The 14,442-nt window shown below is 41.5% G+C and overlaps 1 protein-coding gene across 3 annotated transcripts in view; it reads left to right on the top strand.

The window, feature by feature from the left end:
* Positions 1 to 10,654, top strand: part of LOC139264606 (probable global transcription activator SNF2L2) — a 171,616-nt gene extending 160,962 nt beyond the window's left edge. For all 3 annotated transcript variants that reach the window (XM_070881356.1, XM_070881337.1, XM_070881346.1), the window contains exons 34-35: positions 7,293 to 7,438; positions 10,008 to 10,654. In XM_070881356.1, coding sequence (XP_070737457.1) covers positions 7,293 to 7,438; positions 10,008 to 10,043 — 182 coding nt within the window. In that variant the 3' untranslated portion in view covers positions 10,044 to 10,654. The remainder of the gene's footprint in view (positions 1 to 7,292; positions 7,439 to 10,007) is intronic.
* Positions 10,655 to 14,442: the final 3,788 nt, after the last annotated feature.

Here is a 14,442-nt window from a genome sequence, read left to right as displayed (position 1 = left end):
CTAGCCACGCCTCTAGCCAAGCTGTTCCAGTACAGCTACAACACTGGCATCCACCCAACAATGTGGAAAACTGCCCAGATATACCCTGTCCACAATAAGCAGGACAAATCTAATCCATCCATCAGTGGCACATACCAATAATCTGCTCACTGATGTTCAGTTTGGGTTCTGCCAGGAACACTCGGCTCCAGACCTTATTGGCTTTGGTCCAAACATGGACAAAAGAGCTGAATTCCAGAGGTGAGGTGAGAGTGATGGCCCTTGACATCAAGGTAGCATTTGACCGAGTGTGATAGTAAAATTGAAGTCAACAGGAATCAGGCGGGGGGGGGGGGGGGAGGGACGGGACTCTCCACTGGATGGAGACATACCTAGCACAAAGGAAGATGATTGTGGTTGTAGGAGGCCAATCACAGCCCCAGGACATTGCTGCAGGAGTTCCTCAGGGCAATGTCCTCGGCCCAATCATCTTCAGCTGCTTCATCAATGACCATCCCTCCATCATAAGGTTATAGTGGGGATATTCGCTGATGAATGCAATGTTCAGTTCCATTCGCAACTCCTCAAATAATGAAGCAGTCCATGCCTGCATGTAGCAAGACCTGGATGACATTCAGGCTTGGGCTGATAAGTGGCAAGTAACCTTCGTGCCACACTAGTGCCAGGCAATGACTGTCTCCAACAAACGAGAATCTAAACACCAACCCTTGACATTCAATGCCATTATCAGTGTCCAATTCCCCCACCATCAACATCCTGGGGGTCACCATTGACAAACTTAACTGGACCAGCCACATAAATACTATGACTACAAGAGCAGGTCATAGACTGGGTATTCTATGGCGAGTGTCTCACCATTGACTCCCCAAAGCCTTTCCACTATCTACAAGGTACAAGTCAGGAGTATGATGGAATATTCTCCACTTGCCTGTATGAGTGCAGCTCCAAACATGCTCGAAGCTTGACGCCATCTGGGACAAAGCAGCTTGCTTGATTGGCACCTCATCCAGAACTTTGAACATTCATTCCCTCCACTGGTGCACCGTGGCTGCAATGTGTACAATTTACAAGATGTACTGCGGCAACTCGCCAAGGATTCTTCCACAGCACCTCCCAAACTAACTAGAAGGCCAAGGGCAACAGGTGCATGGGAACACTATTACCTCCAAGTTCCCCTCCAAGCCACGCACCATCTTGACTTGGAAATATATTACCATTCCTTCATCGGCGCTGCGTCAAAATCCTGGAACTCCCTCAGTAACAGCACTGTGGGAGTACCTTCACCACACAGACTGCAGCTGTTCAAGATGGCGGTTCACCACCACCTTCTTGAGGGCAATTAGGGATGGGCAATAAATGCTGGCTTTGCCAACGAAAACTAATTTTAACTTGATAATCCTTCATCACTGAGTCCCCAATCAGAGGAAAAGGCTTTGTGTCTTAATGCAAGGAGTATCCGCAATAAGGTGGATGAATTAACTGTGCAAATAGATGTTAACAAATATGATGTGATTGGGATTACAGAGACGTGGCTCCAGGATGATCAGGGCTGGGAACTCAACATCCAGGGGTATTCAACATTCAGGAAGGATAGAATAAAAGGAAAAGGAGGTGGGGTAGCATTGCTGGTTAAGGAGGAGATTAAGGCAATAGTTAGGAAGGACATTAGCTTGGATGATGTGGAATCTATATGGGTAGAGCTGCAGAACACCAAAGGGCAAAAAACGTTAGTGGGAGTTGTGTACAGACCTCCAAACAGTAGTAGTGATGTTGGGGAGGGCATCAAACATGAAATTAGGGGTGCGTGCAATAAAGGTGCAGCAGTTATAATGGGTGACTTTAATATGCACATAGATTGGGCTAACCAAACTGGAAGCAATACGGTGGAGGAGGATTTTCTGGAGTGCATAAGGGATGGTTTTTTAGACCAATATGTCGAGGAACCAACTCGGGGGGAGGCCATCTTAGACTGGGTGTTATGTAATGAGAGAGGATTAATTAACAATCTCGTTGTGCGAGGCCCCTTGGGGAAGAGTGACCATAATATGGTGGAATTCTGCATTGGGATGGAGAATGAAACAGTTAATTCAGAGACCATGGTCCAGAACTTAAAGAAGGCTAACTTTGAAGGTATGAGGCGTGAATTGGCTGGGATGGATTGGCAAATGATACTTAAGGGGTTGACTGTGGATGGGCAATGGCAGACATTTAGAGACCGCATGGATGAACTACAACAATTGTACATTCCTGTCTGGCATAAAAATAAAAAAGGGAAGGTGGCTCAACCGTGGCTATCAAGGGAAATCAGGGATAGTATTAAAGCCAAGGAAGTGGCATACAAATTGGCCAGAAATAGCAGTGAACCTGGGGACTGGGAGAAATTTAGAACTCAGCAGAGGAGGACAAAGGGTTTGATTAGGGCAGGGAAAATGGAGTATGAGAAGAAGCTTTCAGGGAACATTAAGACGGATTGCAAAAGTTTCTATAGATATGTAAAGAGAAAAAGGTTAGTAAAGACAAACGTAGGTCCCCTGCAGTCAGAATCAGGGGAAGTCATAACGGGGAACAAAGAAATGGCGGACCAATTGAACAAGTACTTTGGTTCGGTATTCACGAAGGAGGACACGAACAACCTTCCGGTTATAAAAGGGGTCGGGGGGTCTAGTAAGGAGGAGGAACTGAGGGAAATCCTTATTAGCCGGGAAATTGTGTTGGGGAAATTGATGGGATTGAAGGCCGATAAATCCCCAGGGCCTGATGGACTGCATCCCAGAGTACTTAAGGAAGTGGCCTTGGAAATAGTGGATGCGTTGACAGTCATTTTCCAACATTCCATTGACTCTGGATCAGTTCCTATGGAGTGGAGGGTAGCCAATGTAACCCCACTTTTTTAAAAAAGGAGGGAGAGAGAAAACAGGGAATTATAGACCGGTCAGCCTGACATCGGTAGTGGGTAAAATGATGGAATCAATTATTAAGGATGTCATAGCAGTGCATTTGGAAAGAGGTGACATGATAGGTCCAAGTCAGCATGGATTTGTGAAAGGGAAATCATGCTTGACAAATCTTCTGGAATTTTTTGAGGATGTTTCCAGTAGAGTGGATAAGGGAGAACCAGTTGATGTGGTATATTTGGACTTTCAGAAGGCGTTCGACAAGGTCCCACACAAGAGATTAATGTGCAAAGTTAGAGCACATGGGATTGGGGGTAGTGTACTGACATGGATTGAGAACTGGTTGTCAGACAGGAAGCAAAGAGTAGGAGTAAATGGGTACTTTTCAGAATGGCAGGCAGTGACTAGTGGGGTACCGCAAGGTTCTGTGCTGGGGCCCCAGCTGTTTACACTGTACATTAATGATTTAGATGAGGGGATTAAATGTAGTATCTCCAAATTTGCGGATGACACTAAGTTGGGTGGCAGTGTGAGCTGCGAGGAGGATGCTGTGAGGCTGCAGAGCGACTTGGATAGGTTAGGTGAGTGGGCAAATGCATGGCAGATGAAGTATAATGTGGATAAATGTGAGGTTATCCACTTTGGTGGTAAAAACAGAGAGACAGACTATTATCTGAATGGTGACAGATTAGGAAAAGGGGAGGTGCAAAGAGACCTGGGTGTCATGGTACATCAGTCATTGAAGGTTGGCATGCAGGTGCAGCAGGCGGTTAAGAAAGCAAATGGCATGTTGGCCTTCATAGCAAGGGGATTTGAGTACAGGGGCAGGGAGGTGTTGCTACAGTTGTACAGGGCATTGGTGAGGCCACACCTGGAGTATTGTGTACAGTTTTGGTCTCCTAACCTGAGGAAGGACATTCTTGCTATTGAGGGAGTGCAGCGAAGGTTCACCAGACTGATTCCCGGGATGGCGGGACTGACCTATCAAGAAAGACTGGATCAACTGGGCTTGTATTCACTGGAGTTCAGAAGAATGAGAGGGGACCTCATAGAAACGTTTAAAATTCTGACGGGGTTAGACAGGTTAGATGCAGGACGAATGTTCCCAATGTTGGGGAAGTCCAGAACCAGAGGTCACAGTCTAAGGATAAGGGGTAAGCCATTTAGGACCGAGATGCGGAGGAACTTCTTCACCCAGAGAGTGGTGAACCTGTGGAATTCTCTACCACAGAAAGTTGTTGAGGCCAATTCACTAAATATATTCAAAAAGGAGTTAGATGAGGTCCTTACTACTAGGGGGATCAAGGGGTATGGCGAGAAAGCAGGAATGGGGTACTGAAGTTGAATGTTCAGCCATGAACTCATTGAATGGTGGTGCAGGCTCGAAGGGCCGAATGGCCTACTCCTGCACCTATTTTCTATGTTTCTATGTCATTCCCCATTAATGTTACCAAGCTCCATAATTTAAAAAACTTTTATTAAATCTCAACTTGACTTTCTCTACTCCAGTGGAAATAGTTCTAGTATCTTGAGTCTCTCCTTGCAAATATAGTTATCCATTCATGGCATTATCCTGGTGAATCTTTGGTGGATGCTCTCTCTGGCTTTAATCTCCTTTCTATATAGGGTGCCCAAAGCTGCACAGTGTACTCTAACTGTGGCCGAACCAATGTTTTGTATAACTCCATCAATACTTCTTTACTTGTATGCTTTAAAGGGGGAGAAACTGGGTACTGCCCCATCTGGGGGTGGTAACACTGGCGAGGCACGAGACTTTGTGCCAGGCGCAGAAGTCTCGCCTCTCAAGAGAAATTGGGGTTATCACCCCCGAAAGGAATTGGAACACAAAATAAACTGCTTCACTTGCTTTCTGGGGCGGGAGCGGGGCAGACGCATCGGGAGCGGGGTGGACGCTATGCAATGGGTCGCCTAGCGCTGCCACGTGGGAGGGGCTCTTCCCTTAATTAAAGGGAAGGGCCTAAACTGCATTCTAAATATAGTCCTACCAGGGAGTGGAGTTGGGCTGACTGATCGCGGCACAGACTCCGTGTTTAAAGCACCAACGGGGCACAGAAAAATGTCTCCGCTTTTTTTCTTTAAGATCACTACACTGTCCCTTTAACTATTGTCCCGCAAGCGGCTGGCCGCCCAATTCTGTCCCTTGAAGCTGTCGTCGTCATTTCAGGGGACGATACCCAATTTAAGGTCCGAGGTGCTGTGGGTGCGTATGGTGGTGGTGATGTCATCACCAGTGGAGTGGGGTGCTACGGGTTACTGCTGCTGCTAAACTCCCGCCGAATTTAGCGAGAGCCGCTGGCGCTGCGCCCGGTCGCAAAGTCGTTCATGCAGGAGGTGCAAACAACCCGAATTTCTGGGCCTGAGTCTCTCTTTATAAAATCCAACTTCAGTGACTTTTTTTTAGCTTTATCTACCTGCATCTGAACTTTCAGGGGATTATGTATTTAAATCACTAGATGTCTCTGCTCATCCACATCCTCCTGTGTCTTTCCATTAAGTATATGCTTCCGTTCCTTGTTTTTATTCTCAAAATGTATTACCTCATACTTATCCATATTAAATTGCATCTACCACCTATCTGTCTATTCTGCTAACCTTTCTGCCTTTCTGAAGTTTTAACAGTCCCCATTATTTGGCAAACATTCTACTTTTGTGTCCTCAACAAATATTGAGATGTGTTCCCTCTTCCCAAGTGTAAATCATCAATAACTGATTATCACTTGGCTTAAAATTTAAAGAAAAATTAACATTTTTAATTACCACCTTCATTTTTTTTAAGCTTATTCTTTTGTCTTTTACCCTAAGCCAAACATTTGAGGATAACATGATAGTTTGCAGCCTGATCTTTCTGTATTCTTCCCGCAGTGCCTAAGGAAAGCCAGTGGTACCAACTTCCGAGGAGTAACTCCTCAGCCGCATCATGCTGATGAAAATTATTTTCTAACATGACTTTATAACGAAGGATTAACCAGCAGTTACCCATGTGAAAATCTTTGATTTAAAATAAAATCCTTCCTACTCTTGTCAGCGCTACTGATATTTAAATATTTAGGAATTGTTGAGCTAAAAGCTCTGACTAAGAAAATGTATTGCATTAGAAGTTCTTGGACTGAACAACAAACTAAGCTAAAGTTTACATCAGGTTTAGAAGAGTTCAATCAAAAAACAAATTGGTGTGTGAATATGTTATTCCTTGTTAAAGCTGTGTGGTTTCCTGAAGAGTAGCATTTAGACCTTGAGAAGGTGTGAACACATTGCACAATATCTGATACTGGAGATGAACTAGTAACCGCCATAAAGTGAAAGCAAATAGCAGAGATTGAATTAACTGTACAATTGAAAGGCAGCCTGGCTTCAGCTACACAAATACAATTTCAACAATTAACCTTTTCAATGGGAAGTATATTCTGATGAACTGCCAAATTCTATAAATGTTAACGGTAGGCATCGATACATTTGATGTCTTGGTCACCCTTTGTTGCCAAGTTTTACAGGTACTTCGCATCATGCCACGGTGTTGAAGCCAAGGTTAGTCGGCTAATGTAATTATTTTGAAATTAGATGTTTGAAATATTCATCAATTTTTTTTCCCATAACACTTGGTCAGCTGTATTTCATTGCTGTTTTTGTGTGCCTTATAATCTGCCACCTGTTTGCAGAATTGCTACTTGTCCTGACAGGAAGACTGTCTGAGTTCAAAGCAGTGTCCTTGGCCAGCATGGTTTAATCCTCTGGTTCAGGTTAATAAAATAAACCCTGCAGCCCATCTGGTTCCAGTTCTGCACACTATTGTATCATTTTAGTTTTTGGTGTAGACTGTGCTGGAAGTGAAGTGTATGGATAGTGCTCCAAACTTGTAAAGCACCCCTAAGTCCTTGTTATATGACATGAAACAATATGCAGAATAATGCAGTTATGATTGATAACTGGTTTAAAAATAGTTGACTTGCAGAGTGTACAAATTAAATACTACAGGTACAATGTCTGAAATCTGGTAATTTCGAGACTGAGTCCATGCCGGTTTTTGTGTTTTACTGGATTTCAGACATCACTATTGGCGCTTCTCACCACCCGCCGATTCCCTCTGCTCCTCGACGTCCGTGGCGCCCCCCCCCCCGGGCGATGTGCTTTTTGCCGGTTTCCTCATCCCTTGCTGCCCGATACCACCAACTTGGCTACCTCAAAACTGTCCAATTTTCAGAATTTCAGATTCGGGACATTGTACCTGTATTACAAAAGCTGTGAATGTGTTACAGCTTTATAGCTCACTCTTGCCAATCTGCTATTCTCTGTATAGATGTTTGTGATAATGTCTTTCCACGCTTATTCAGTAAATAGACTAATTTTAAAATAAATACTGTTTTTCTGTATAACTTGCAGCAAAATCAGTCAAAGTAAAAATAAAGCTTGGTCGAAAAGACAGTGACAAAAGTCGTGAGAAAGGAAAAAGCAAGAAACGGTTGAGTCGTACTAAAATCAAGCCCGTTATTAGTGATGATGACAGTGATGATGACCAAGATGACAATGTAAGTTTTCAATTAAGATGATATTTTATTGAGAACACAGTCTGGAATATAGAAATCTTCAGTTTACAAACATATTTTGTATGTACAGCCTGGCTACGTCAAGTTGAATAAAACTGACCAAAGTTATAACTTTAGTGTGTAGCATGTGCCTATGAATTTAAATTAGAGCAGTTTCTTTTGTGGCTTTTTAGATAATTTAAATGTGGTAGCAGAAATAGTTTTTCTGAGTGTTGCACTTCTCTGTTATTAGTTCACCAAGAGTTTTATTTTATGGCTGTCCTCCACTTTTTTGTTCTGAATTGTGAGCAATGTTCCCTATAAGCTGCGTGGCTCTGCAACACCCCAGGGTGTCCCGCACAGCCGGTGAGCTGGCTTTTGAATTGGAAAAAAACGCATATGCACGGAATTTTAAATGAGTTGCGCAGTTCATTAAAGGGGCAGTGTGGCCCCCCCCCCCCCCAAAAAAAATAATTACAGGGATCATTGGTTGTGAGTATATGCCCTATTTGTATGGTTCATGAAGGGGATTAACTGTTTTTGCTCCCTTCCCCCATGATGTCTGTTATGGTAATTTAAATAACGTTTCAAAGTAAAGTGATCAGATAAATCCTTCCACTGTTCTGAGTCTTGTGGTCTGAAACCACTTCAATCTATTTAAATACTGTAAGAATTTTAGGTAACAGTTTGGAGTCCATTACAATGCATTTCTTCCTGTTCAAGTAAACTGTAATATATACCCATCACTTGGCTGATTAAACAATTAGTGATCCTACCTATAATCAAAAATCACTTCTTTTCAGGACTCTGCTAATTAGTTAGTAGACTATATTTAACAAAATGGCATTGCAACCCTGTCTGGTTTTACACTGTTTATACGAGCAGTATTTCTGTTGCCATTAGAAATACTAATAATTTTGATCCTACCACTAAATTGCCATTTTCAGTATCATTCAGCTGGCCCTAGTTTCAAAGACTGATTGAGACAGTGGTTTGTTAAGATCAACATTGCACCTGTCAGTCTGTCTGTGTTAGTGTTGTATCAGAGCAGTTGTTTTAAAGAGTAGGCCCAGACTTTTTGCTGGAGTTGAGCTCTGGTACTGACAGAACAATGCATCAGATTCTCCATCACCTCTTCACTTTGGCTGGAAGTGATGGGTAGGAAGGCATAAAATATAATCACCCAGATACAGGTGGACATGGATCATTTGCGCCATACCATTGCTTGACACAAGTAACACCTTTTCATCCTTGACATCCAGAATTACAATGGGTGGCAGAGGAGCTGTTTAAAATTTAAATGGCGCAAAAGTCTGTGTAATCTGTACCTTTCTCTTAAACAAAAAATGTTTATTCAAATTTAAGACCATATCTAGGAGGCCAACCCCCCATCACATTACATCCAATTCCCCAAGAACCACCCCCTCCTCGCCCAACACCAGAAAACCCAAATGCGTCCGAGCGCACTTTGTGGCAGGTGCAGGTCCCGTCAAGCTAAATGGAAGTCTAGGACAGGGTCTTTTTAGAAATTTATTGTAAGGATAGTTGAAAATATTATCCCAAAGGTGCATTTTTTTAATGTAGTTACAAGTTGTAAATATTGTCCGACATAAATGTTAGGTGCTTGCTCCTATTTCCTCTCCCTCTCCCATCATTTTCAAAGTATAAGGCATGCCGATGGGAGGAAAGCAGCATTTTGCATCTCAATCAAATGTTAGCATTAAGCACATTGATTACAGCTTACAAAGTGGTAAAACATGAACTCGAGAAATACATTTATTAATGCTCCAGTTTCCTCTGCATCCAATGCTTTGTTTTAAATTGCTTGATTATTGCTGTGTATTTGAACAGCAATTACTGTATAAAACTGCTAATTTTGAGATTAAACCATATTGATTAAAATAAATCTATTGTAAATATTAGGACTTTTTACGCAGCTGAGAGCTAAGAAAATAATTTTTAACAGAACTGTCCATATAAGTATGATTTGTCAGAGGCTTCTATACCACCATCTTTCTGTAAGATGCTTATTTTTCTTCTAGTTCTGAATTACCAATACCTGGGATTTATACATTCAGTAATTTGATTTCCACAGATGAATCAGCATGAAATGAATCAAGACATCCCATTTCTTTCAATTTTTAACATTCTGATACCACTTGTGTAGAATGTAAATGTTTCCTGAAATATTAATTGTGCCAGATCAGCTGTGTGTGCATTAAGCATCTATTTGCCTGTGGTTCCATATATAGCAGACTGCTGAAACTCAAAGGAAACTAAAATGTACATATTTTAAGAATAATTTAGTTTTAAATGTGGAAACTGTTGTGCCAGCTAAACTGCTTTTAAAGGATATGAAGGCTGACTGCAGCAGCTGTTCTGATGATGTGATATTTCATGAGAATTCTTCTGCATTTAAAAAAAAAGCAGATGAAAATTATGCCAAACATGTCGACATCATGTTGCCAAAACGGATGTGATGTCTTGTTCCCTAGATTTAAAAATGTATCATGATCTCTTATGAAAATGTTCTGTCAAACTCAATAAATTGTTAATTTTCTTTCTTCCCCAGGACCAATCTGATATCAGTGGAAGTGAAGATGAATGATTTAATTAAAAAAAAATGTGAATTGCTTCATGGACAAATCTTTGTTTCAGTAACTTTATCAACTGTTTTGTTGCACAGCTATACATAATTCCTCCTTCCCTCCTTTACCCTTCCCCAACTTGTCCTTTTTCTGAAAAAGTAAATCTGTTAGTAGAACAGTATAATATTTAGTTTAGTTTCATGTAGGCATGACTGCAGTAAAATAATTTCATAAGTATACATCTGTTTGCATTACCATATATTTGCTTTATGCTTGTCAAATTGAGTAAAATTGCTTTTGAATTGTATCAGTTGATATATATATATATATATATATATATATATATTTTTTATATATATATATATATATATATAAAAACATGTCATAGCTTTCTTGTGTTCCTCAAGGTCAATGTCTCCACAGCTTTAAATCCTGACAAATATAATTCAAGTGGAAAATTTGTACCATTATGCACATACCTTTTTAGTTCAATTTGTTTTGAAAATATTGTTTTTGCAACCAGTGCTGATAATAAGCTTTTCCTTAAGTGTACTTAATTCTTGCTTTCTTTGCACAATGTCTTTGGTGTAACTGATTGCCCAAGGCAAATAAAATCTAATTCAGTTGTAAAGAGTGAATGTTTTTTTTTGTCTGTGTTTATTTAAGCACTAATTAAGAATTTAGCAAGATTAGGATACTTCATGGGGAATCCAGAAATGTTATTTATATTGCCACAATTGAGGTCAAGGTTAGTTAAAGGTCATCTCGTGAAAGAATTGTAAAACTATTTTGTGATTTCCTTGTGAATTATTTTTAGGCCCTGTGACAAAAATTGCACAAATTAGCGACTGTGTAATAAAAGTTAATTTGAAGTATGTGGAAACCACATTCTGACATCTGAATAGCTTTGTGACAATTCTACTTCGTAGGAGATGATGAAATATTATTTTTTCTTAAACATGACTGATCTCTATGTTATGCTCAATTAGAGAAAACTTAACACTGGTCTTGAGTAGTTTATTGATGCTTGTACTTCAGATTTTGAAATGGGTTGATTCCACCTCCTCACTTTACCAGATGATGGACTAATTATTGTGAGCAAGCAATGATAGAGCAGATGACTTTCCACTTGAACTCAAAAGACCTTCTTTCATAAAAAAAAAACCTTCTTTTGACAGTTACTTAGAAGGAAACCCCAGAGATGCTAAAATTAAATGTAGCTTGATTGCATGAGGGGTGATGGTGCATTATTGGGATTTTTTAATCATTTCAATTGAATTTGTGGTTATAATTTTAATTTGTAATTGATTTCCTTGTGTTTCCTCATGTAATTGCTTGTGAAAGTTTTGATCTATCAGTATGTCAGAGAAAACTGTATTTTAAACTTGCCAATAAAAATAATAAATCCACAGAAGTTCATGTATCATGATTTCTTAAATTTTCAATTTGTGGTTTAAAAAAAGTCACTTTATATTAGTATTGTAGTATTGGCTTTGCAATACAATTCCAGTGACAACTTTTTATTTTACATATTCACTGTTTTGAGTGTTGACAGCTGATTGAAATTTTAACCCCATTCTGAACTGAGCACGTAAACTTCATTAGAAAATGTCAGGACCGTGCCCTGACAGGTTGGTGGAGGCATGTTTTGAACATGCAATGCAATATTTTTAAAAATTTAATAAACCCAGATAATCCAAGGAAAATATTCCAGGAGTAATATTTATTTTTAGTCCAATGACACCCTGCCCTATATGAAATGCCTGTTTCTCCTGTATGTCTTCAGTTCTGTTCTATGTTGCTGGCTGTAGTTACACCTCTGCAGCTCATCCACAATGGGGAAAGTGTGTCATATCTGAATTAGAGCTTTTATTTTCAGGGTTTGGTTTTCTTCCTCATCCATCTCCTGCAAGAACGGAGGATTTCAGCAGGAATTAAACCCAGCATGAACTGCCATCAGGCTTTCTCCCTTCACAACCATTCCAGATACTTATCCTGCCTGGTGGAACATGGCATTAACATCTGCAGCAGCTGCCAAATATGTCCTCCACATGTGATTTCATGCCACTCAGGATAAATCTAGAAATCATTGAGCTAAATTTATGGTATCCTAGTGGCTAGGGTAGCATAATGGTTACGTTGCTAGACTAGTAAGAGACCTGAACTACTAATTCAGAAAGAAGAGTTCAAATCCCACCGTGCCAGTCTGTGAATTTAATTCGGCTTAAAAATAACAAATCTAGAATTAAAATGACCATGAAGCTGTCGGATTGGTTCACTTACCTGGTCTGCTCTATATGTGACTATAGTTCCACACCAATGTGGTTGACTCCTAACTGCTCTCTGAAATGGCCTAACAAGTAGTATAAAAACCGCCACAAAGAAGGATAAGTAAAACCATACGGACCAGTCTGCTTCGACCTAGGCATCGGATTAAGGTGCAATGAAGGCACAACCTACCCAGTAGACCCTGCAAAGTCCTCTTCACCAACATCTGCTGATTGGTGCCAAAGTTGGGAGAGATATCCTATAGACTGATCAAGCAGCTGCCTGACAGTCATACTCACAGAATCATGCCCATCATCCAACAAGACCCCTCTATCGCCATTCCAGAATAGACTGTGGAATATAGTCGAGTGGAAGTGGGAGTCTTCATTGACTGCGGACCCCATGAAGTCTTGTGGCTCAGGTCAAAGTTGGATAAGGAAACCTACTGATTACCACCAACTGTTCATCAAACACGAGTGAATAACCTAGTCCTCACCAACGTACCTGTCGCAAATGCATCACCGTATGGTAGGAGTGACGACCGCACAGTCCGGCCGGAATCTTATCAGCCCTGCGAGTGCGGGTTTGAAGGCTGTCAAAATGACCTTGATTGACAGCGGGTCAGTAGTCCACTCTGAATCCACCTTGTCCGTTTCCAAAGTGCTGTGTCTGGCTGCGGTTCACAGACCTAACACCAAGCGGCAGGCCAGCCAATTAACATTAAGAGATACTTTAATGGTATTCAACAAGGATTTTACCAGGTATGTACCATTTTCCAACTTTTTCACCGAGCTTTGCAGTGCTCGGGCTTCACATCAGGTAAGCGTGTCAGGTTCTCCATTACGCTCCATTGCTTTGAATAGTTGACAGTTGCAGCAGTGGTATAAAAGCTACCATTTTATTGTTCACTTTCCTTTCTCAGAAGCTAAAGCCTTCAGGATTTTGAAGACACTTTTGAGCTGTACGCAGTTTGGAAGTGTTTGCAATGAACTCTCCACTGTCGCCTCCTTGGAGCAATCTCACCATTGACAGATTGCTTCTGTCATCTCAGTTTCAGCTACCATCTATTCCATCAGCATCGGTGCCCTTGAGAAAATCTCACCTTGTCCTCGGAATCCCACCACAACACCAAACTTCTTCGCAATCACCTGATGCTGCACAGGACACGGCATCAACACCTGACCACATTGCTGCCCGGGTACCAGGGATGACCTCACCATGGTCACATTTACTTCACTTGATGCTGTACATCCTGGCTGCCATATGATGCTCCATGCTGGCACCACACCAACACCATAAAGCATCTCTACAATGCCCAAGCCATTCCTTTAACACTCATCACCATTGCGGGGTACCCTAATGTCTCACCATTCACTACAACTTACTAAGCCACTTCCAAAGGTTCAAACAAATCTGTCCAAGAACATAAAGTATTGAAAATAAAGATTTCAATGTTTGACAACACATTAGCAGAAACTCTACATGAACATTGGCTAAAGGACCCAAGTGCCTACCCTTGTATGTTAGTTGATATGATTTGACAAGGATGAGGGCGAATGTGAGGTGTGGCTAGTGATGTAAAGAGAGAGAGGGATGGGTGGAGGTGCATGGTAAGTTGGTGAGAGTAAGGATGTGCAGGGATAGGATCGAGTGATGGCAATGTGATGAGTGGTACAGCAGGATGAGTTGAGCGTGGCTTTGCAGTAACGTTTCGTGATCCACTGAGATCATCAAAAGGTTTGCACCACTGCAGCCTGGTTCTCCCGATATCCCTGTTTGTTCCCTGCTGTGCAGTCAGGCTGCATTAGTGTCCTGGGGAGGTCTCTGCCCGTTGGAAGGGAAGAGAACCTCCCTGCGTGCTGTGACTCCCTCCATAAGCATCTAGAGGGAGTCATGGGAGAACCTGGGTGCAGTCGTGCACCTTTGTGCAGTGCTTGTCAATGTTTACAGCACCTCAATGCTGCAGAACATTGATAGAGCAACCGTCCAAATCAATGTGGCCATGGTCCCTTTAAGGAAACCAGTTGATGACGCATCATCAAATGACATCATCAGACCCCCTTCCTTTTAATTGTCCGGGAATCTCATAGGACGGGCTTAGCAAACCCCATCAACAGAAGATTCTTCATTGTGGACTGGAGGCAGGAGCAG

This window comes from Pristiophorus japonicus, chromosome 1 (genome assembly GCF_044704955.1).
Source record: "Pristiophorus japonicus isolate sPriJap1 chromosome 1, sPriJap1.hap1, whole genome shotgun sequence".
NCBI classification, from domain to species: domain Eukaryota; kingdom Metazoa; phylum Chordata; class Chondrichthyes; family Pristiophoridae; genus Pristiophorus; species Pristiophorus japonicus.
The sequence above is the reverse complement of the archived record's forward strand: the minus strand, read 5'-3'. Positions and strand labels throughout refer to the sequence as shown.